General features: G+C 32.1%; 1 protein-coding gene across 1 annotated transcript; it reads right to left on the minus strand.

Moving 5' to 3' along the window:
- Nucleotides 1-329: 329 nt before the first annotated feature.
- Nucleotides 330-5,693, minus strand: LOC134251007 (serine protease inhibitor Cvsi-2-like). Its single transcript, XM_062733371.1, has 4 exons — nucleotides 5,513-5,693; nucleotides 4,518-4,655; nucleotides 663-780; nucleotides 330-384 (listed from the first exon to the last, which is right to left on the minus strand). The coding sequence occupies exons 1-3, from the start codon at nucleotides 5,550-5,552 to the stop codon at nucleotides 686-688; spliced, it is 273 nt and encodes a 90-aa protein (XP_062589355.1). The 5' UTR covers nucleotides 5,553-5,693; the 3' UTR covers nucleotides 330-384; nucleotides 663-685.
- Between the last annotated feature and the right edge of the window lie 2,754 nt (nucleotides 5,694-8,447).

Raw genomic sequence — 8,447 nt, forward strand, 5'->3', positions numbered from 1 at the left:
TTAACATTCCTTAGCAGATGATGAAAGTTAAGATAAATTTCCATTTTATAAAATAAAAGATGTGCCAGATTATGTTTTCAGTTAATATTGTGTACAATTAAAGTGTGGAAAAACATATAAGTAAACGATTTTCAAACACCTCCTTTTACAACATTGATTTCTCCTTTGAAATGTATAAAACTCATTTATACCATGATCTACACTTTATACGTGTGTCCCTGAAACATGCATCTTTATGTAAAAAAAAAAAAAATCATTAAAATTTGCGTTTTAAGCTTTCTTCCTCATTAATTTAATTAATTAGTAAATTATTTTTATTAACTGTCATTATTTATTTAGTTTGTTACATAATTGTATTTTCTTCGTCTTGCTCTTCAAATTTTCCTGCAAAATAAAAGAAGAAGTGGTTTAACAGAATCCAAAAGCAATTTAAACAATAATATATCCCTTAAATACCCAAAACTAGCTGTGTTTATGAAAGATATATTCAGTATGATTTTCTTTATGAAATCATTTGGAATATTATGAGATGAACGAAATTCACAATATTAGAGAATAATGTGCGAATAAAATGGCACCTAATGACGCGCGGTAATCAATTTATCGACACGGCCAAGTGCTGTTATAGGACCAAAATAAGAATTTAATGCTTAAATCATTACCTATTTGCTGACTGTTATATCTTTTAGTGATGTCTGCACATGCAGCGTCCATCCACACAATGCCACCCTGAGGAGCAATGTGCGTGCTGTGTTGAACAGTCGGCCTGGGTTACGCATGCTGAAAAGGTCAACAGAGGTCAAGTACATCAAGTCTCTATATATAATGCAGTACTATATTTTTTAATTTAATTTAAACAATATTTTATTATGTATAAACGTAACAGGATTGGACAGCAGTCACTGCCTATATAAGTCCTTTCCACAATACAAAGATCAAAGTCATACATGTACAAGTAAATATTAGCTACATAACATTGAAAGATATATATATATATATATATATATATATATATATATATATATATATATATATATATATATATATTCAGTAGAATTGTATATAACAAGGCAAATTAAGAAGAAGAAGAGAAAAAAAAATATGCATATATATATATGAGCTGATGATATAATTTAAATTCATATTTTAACATAATTTTATATGACTGGCAATTATATTAAGAATTGTATAATTAAAAAAAAATTAATAAGAAAACATAAATAGGTTTTGGTTCTGTGGTTTGACAGTTGAAAAACAAGAGCAGATAAAATATCATGCAAATCGCTTTGTAGTTGCAATAAATTCTTAAACAAGTTTAAATATTGCAATATTTTGGTTGTATGTAAGATTAATGTCTCCATTTAAAATAAGTTGTAAAGATAAAGGCATTGGTAATTGCAAAGTATTAAAGTTTTGCATTAGGTTCTGTCTTTGCATACAGTATTTGGGACAATTCATAAAAAAGTGGTATGATGTTTCTGAACTAAACCCGTACATGTCACAACTTTTATCTTCCTTTAAAAAATTATTAAATAAGTCCGCATTTAAATTACTAGCATTATTTCGCAGTTGACAATGCAATATATTCATTTTACGACTTCCATAATTGTAATATTTCTTAGGTTTTATGCAGTATATATTCTTTATGGCAGTCTTGAATGATGTAAGTGAAAAAAGGGTTCCAATATTAAATGGTAAATCATTCCAAAGTCTTATAGTTGAAGGGAGGAAACTTTTCATAAATGAAGTTGTTTTGGCTTGTGGAATATGAAATGTAAGATTGTCCTGATTCCTTAAGGGATAAGAATTATCTGGTAAAATGCACTGTTGTAATAAATCTTGCAAATACTGAGGTGCTATTCCATACACTATTTTATAAAATAACACTAGTTTATGTATTTTTCTTCTTATTTCGAGAGTATCCCAACCAAGCTCTTCATAAAGCTTTGATCTTGATGAATTAATTCTTAAACCGGTTATTATTCGTGCAGCTGCAACTTGAACATCTTCAAGTAATTTTGCATCTCTTTCAGTACAATTATCCCATACAATATCTGAATATTCAAGAACAGGACGAATAAAAGCAAAATATATTTTTATCAAAGCATCCCTCTTAAGTGTGTGCTTTAACATTCTTAAGATATTTGAACGATTACAGGCTTTAGCATGAATATCAAGTATGTGGGATCTCCAATTGCCATCCTGTTGAAATCTTATTCCTAAATGAGTATGTGTTTCAACATTTTTAATAATGGGCCCATCTTCACCAAACTTAATTTTTGGATGGCAAATATTTTTCCTGCTAAAATCTAGGTTGACTGTTTTACAAGGATTGAATTCTACTGCCCATATATTAGACCAATGTTTTATTTGTCCAAGATCCTTAGTTAATAAGTTTGCAGAATTATAAATATCACCATCAACTATGACATAAAGAGAGGTGTCATCTGCAAAAAGCCTTACAGGACTTGATACTTTTTTCAGATATGTCATTAATATACAATAAGAATAAAAAGGGACCAAGGACTGACCCTTGAGGGACACCTGAATTGGTAGCTCTAGTAGTTGATGAAAAGCCATCAAGAACTACTTTTTGAGTTCTATCAGACAAGTAGTTTTCAATCCAATTAACAATTTGTTCAGATATACCATAATATTTTAGTTTATAAAGGATACCTTTATGCCATACTCTATCAAACGTTTTTGAGATGTCACAAAAGACAAATCTAATATCTTTACCTTTATCAAGACTATATATTATTGTATGATATATTTCTAGTAATTGATTAGTTGTGGAATCACCTGGTTGAAATCCAGATTGATATTTATCAATTAAATTATTTTCAAGGCAATAATTATACAAGTGCTTGAATATGATTTTTTCTAAGATTTTACATACAACTGAGGTTATTGATATTGGCCGATAGTTATTAACATCTTGTGCACTTCCTTTATTCTTATAGATGGGAGTAATTTGTGAATTTTTCCAAATATCTGAAAGTTGCCCAATAGTAAGTGAATAATTGTATAGTTTGGTAAGGGGTTTTACTATCGAGTTAGTTATATTTTTAAGAATCAAGGGTGACATACAGTCAGGACCTGGAGGTTTTGTAACATTTATAACTTGGAGCTGATCCAATACTTCCTGCTCTGTGATAACAAAATCACCAAGTGAAAAGTTCAATGGTGGTCCCGGTCCATGTAATGGTACCTCATTTTCATTGTAAAGGGTTGATACTCCAGCAAAATATTCATTAAGTGAGTTAGCTTTTTCAATAGGGTGAAAGTATGTATGATTTGAGGACTTTAAATGTGGTGGTGGTTTGTTTTTATTATTTTGTTTGGATAAAGATTTAACTATTCTCCACCATTTTCCAGGGGGTATAGATTTATCTATTTGGTCTGAAAGTTTTTGGTTGAGTCTATCTCGTGAAACTCTAATTTCGTCAATTACTTTGTTTCTTAAATTGCGGTAATGTCCCCAGTGTTGAGCATTTTGAGTTTTCACTGCTTTCTTGTGTATACGATTTCTTTTCCTCATTAGTTTTCTGATAGAATTATTCATGAAAGCTTTATCTCTGGGACGGATTGTTATGGTTTTTGTTGGGATATGTTTTTTAATGCATGCTTTTACTTTGTTTACAAAATTAGTATTTATCTCATTGATGTTATTAGAATTAAAGACATCACTGTCCCAGTACGATAATTAACATATATACCATAATTTTGCATATCATTTAATTGCTAGACATAAAATATATGTCCTAGAACTGCGATTAGGAATATTTGAAAAATTATGAAACTCCTCTCTAATTTAAACAAACTATTCGACCTTTAAGAAGTTTGACTTTTGACGAGACGGACGACTTTCATTTTTTTTTTTGTTCAGGTATGCAGGACTACGGCGAATTTCGTCAGATTTCAGTATTAACCAAAACGTTCTGTGCCTTTAATTTTTCAATTGTTTTTGTTGTTTCAATTGTTTTGTTTTGTTTGTTTTTCTTCATGTAGTAATGCCCAAAGATAATGTTCATAAAACTATATTTACATCCACTGAATATTTTTTTCCTTTATTTCTCATGAAGACCATTGCCATTAATCAGTGCATGAACAACACTGAGCAAGCCACGTGTGTAGTTTTCTTGAACAATGGCTGTTCCATCAGTTTTACATACGATGACATATTCATCTTAAAATCAATAGTTAACAAATTTTATTTTACTTTGAATGATTTTTTCATACAGATATAAATATAAACAATAAAATGCTTTCTTTGGTTGTTAGTACAGGAATTAACGTCGCAGCAATTGCAAAAAAAATTACATAAACCCGCTTACGCGGGTTATGTATATTTTTCTGCAATACCTGGGACATTGAATCCCGTACTAACAACCAAAGAAAGCATTTTATTATTTTAATTAGATTGCTTTTAGAGCAAACAATTCCCTTTTACTTATACATTAAATCTGAGATAAATTTATGTACGTTATAACATGTTCTTTAAAAAATATACTCACATCCATGTCCGTGACCACCACCACCATGTGACGGATTGCACGTGCACTGGCCGGCCTGACACGTGACGTCATATCCGCTATCACAGATGACATGTGAACAATCATCGTTATGATGGCACATCTCGGACATAACCAGTGCTGTAATTATATAATTAAGAGAAAGATGGTAATTTTACAAACAATGTATGCAGTCTTATGTATGGTTTCTTTGCACGTTCAAAGATTCAACAAGCCGCCATCTCTTTTACAATACAGACATACTTAGGCTGAGAAATAGTCTGTCATCAGAACATTCTAATATGCCCCATATAAAGTACCTTTTGAACGAATGTTTCTTTGATTCCAATATAACAAATATATAAATATATATTTGAATCAGGACATTTCCTGTTCTGAAAAATCGTAACAAATTATGTGGTCAGTCTTTTTGCCTAAACTAGAATCAGATTGACATGACTCCTTTGCTCAATATATCATTGATCATTGAGGAAAAAGGGGGAGGGGAATAACGAACAGCATTCGAAAATGTTTTAAAGAATTTAATTTTGTAAAAAGTTTGTAAAACACCGCTCCATTAAAATTTCACAGCAGGGATCAGATGCCGAGAAGGAGTAAGCATCCCATTCGACAGGTCACACCCGCCATAAGCCCTAGATATTTTGTCAGGTATACGGAGTCTGATTAGGTATTTAAAAATGGCCTAAGTTGGTATGAAACACGACAATCAACATACAGCTTTATTTTGAAACATAGTCATTATATCGACCTTCAGGAATATATGTATATTTTATTTTATTAGAACCAGCTGAAACCAGCAATAGGCGTCTACATAATAAAGTTATTTGATAAAAGGAGGAAAGAATATTTTGATTCCTTTTTTTTTCAAATTCATGTCTTTAAAATTCATGACAGAAAAATAGTTTTTGGTATAAACATGGCTTTGTTATTAGTATTAGCGTGTTAACTGGTTCATGTTTAACTAATGATGTACATACCTGCAAGAGAGCAGATGGTGATCACAAACAAGGTCTTCATGTTTTCTTTTCTTTCAAACCTTGGAACTTGAGCTTTCAAATTGCAGATGGAAATGTCAGCGTGCCCTTATATATCTGACAACAACCTTGGCCAAATCTTAAGTCTTACAGCATGTCCCATGGAATGGTTTACGGATTACGGGTTTCTATGATTAGAATATTGGTCAGTCTACGTGAAACCGACATCATTATGCAAGGTCACCAAGGTCAAACATATCAAAATAAGAATGGGCAACAATATTTGATAAAGTCAGTCGATGGGTTAGGATAATTTTGAGAAATTTCTCAAAATACTAGTATGTCCAAATGGATCAGTATACCAGTAGACATTGTATATACATTGTGTGCACTGTCTGCAGTTGACATTATAAGTTTTATTCAATAAAAATGGAAACCGTTTTCATAGATTTTGTCAAGAAAATTAAATTTGAATTAATATACGAATTTTATATATTTATTAACAATAAAAACAAATACGCAGTCAAACATTACTAGGTAAGAGGTATTGAAGTCATAGAAATTCTAGCTGACTGTATCAATTACTTTAGCAAAATTATGGGGTTTCAGCTCAAATGAACCGAGGCTCAAGTGAGTGTTTTTGATCACAATTTGTCTGACATCCATATACATGTCCGTCTTTAAACTTTTTTACTTCTCTTTCAAAACTGTACCGGGTCAGCATCATCAAAACTTACAAAAAAAAGCATCCGTGAATAAAATATTTAAATTTTACATAGAAATATACTGTATACGAAAAAAAATTCCTTAACTACAAAAAATACTGAGAATGAAAGATATGGAGATAACGAACAATATTCAATATCAAAAGTCCATAAAAAATACAACTAGGAGCAGAGCAAACACGGACCTCTAAAACATCAGATGTGGGATCAGGTGCCATGGAGGAGTTAGCATCCCCTGCCGACCGGTCACACCCGCCGTGTGCTCCTTGTCATGATCGGGAGATAACGGGAAAATCCGTCGTCTATTCGTTGTAAAAATAGTGGACTAACAATAAGTATGAAAAAACGTCAGTCAGCATTTGACTCAATGATAAATTGTACTTGCTGACAAGGCCATTGTATCGACCATAGAACTTACGAAATGATGACATTAAACGAGACTTCTGATATTCTTGTTTCATCAACCTGTTTGTCAATAATTTACCTCGTTTTAGAAATTGTTCAAACGCAGTGCATGCTCTTGCGTATCGAAACAAGTGAGATATACATGTATAAACTCCGTATGCAGGTGATGAAGGTATATTGCTGCTTAAGTAAGGGAAGTTGAAAATATAATAGTTAAAGTCATCACGTTTATCATAGAGCTTGGTTGGTAGATTAACATTTTTCAAGTAAAATATCCAAATATGAAACAGATGTGTCAGATTCTATGGTATCTTCTATCTCAAGCTCAGCAGGATATATCGTATCGACATAAATACCATTGTTAATTGACAATACGTCGTCGGTATATCTAAATGTCGAGCTGAAGGCCACATGCATCAAGTGTTCTCTTCTTTCCACGCATAAGATTTTGCACAAATTCTGCTTCATATGAATACAGAAATAGTTCTGCTAATAACGGGGCGTAATCGGTACTCATGGAAACTCCAATAGATTGTTGGAAGACCTGGTCATCAAACACCACATAGATATTGTCAATCAGAAACTCAAGCATCTTTCTGATGTCAGAGTATATTTGTGTGTACAATCAGAATGTTTTTAACAAACTAATTTTGCAAATGACCAATGACAAGGTAATTAAATTTACGAGTTCCATTTTTATTGAAAAATCAGCTGTCAATGATATCAAAAAGCCCGGACTTAAATTTATCATGGGTAATGGTTGTGTATAAAGTTGAAAAGTCGTAAGTTTTTAAGCTGTTCTTGTGATTTGAAATTGCCCAAAAGTTCCTTGGAATTTTTAAGTACCCACTACTGGTTATCACCACTTTTTGAATACATGTATATTGTTGCACAGTGCTCCGCGTCTTGAAGTTTCTCCTTCACTACTGTTGATATCTTAGTGAGAAGTAAAGAAAGAGGCTTGGTTGAACATTTACTGGAACCCGCAATGTATCTTTGTTTGTAAGGATTCATATGTAGTTTCGGAATTCAATATATATGGTAGTTCAAATTCATTTTGGTTCTTTGGGACATTAAAAATATTCAAAACTGACATATGATTTTGAAGAATTTCTTCCTTAGAAAGGGAACTAAAAGTATACAGATATATGTATGTATATATAGCGGTTTCCAATAAATGTTCTACAGAGCCTTTTTATTAACTCTGCACTACTGCATTAACAGCAAAAGCGGAAAGAAAAAACTTTATGAGTACCGCTGTACAATAATACAATATTTTCGAGAATTGGTATAAATCAGATGTAGATAATTGAAATTACTAGGAACTTTGGAAATTTGGAATCTTAAATCATTTTTGATAGTTTGCCCTATCATGACAAGGAGAACGGGGGGGGGGGGGGGGTGATTGGTCGACATGGAATGAAAACTCCTCCCTGACAACTGATCCTGTAGCTCTGATGCTTTGGTCTGATTCCAATTTGTATTGTTTCAAATGAAGTTTAGAGTTTGATAACTTTCATCTCCATATTTCATTCTTCTTCTTATGAACAGAAAGGTCATATGATAAGTCATATTAAGATGGAACCATCTACGTAGATCCAAGTTTGTTCCAATATTGGTCTAGGTGTGTAGCCTAGGATGAGGCTACAGTAGGGGATTAAGATGTGTTTCTTCTCCTGCAAAAGTGAAATTTTTAAAAATAGGTCAGGATATTCCACTGGACTTTTAAAAACTGAAGACACGATCTGTCACATCCGTTTTATATTTAGATACTTGACTATAGGAGAAAGATAAATGGCAAAGTTGCA

The sequence above is a fragment of the Saccostrea cucullata genome, unplaced genomic scaffold (genome assembly GCF_032062105.1).
Source record: "Saccostrea cucullata isolate Sc308-1 unplaced genomic scaffold, CSIRO_AGI_Scuc_v1 ctg20148, whole genome shotgun sequence".
In the NCBI taxonomy this organism is placed as follows: domain Eukaryota; kingdom Metazoa; phylum Mollusca; class Bivalvia; order Ostreida; family Ostreidae; genus Saccostrea; species Saccostrea cuccullata.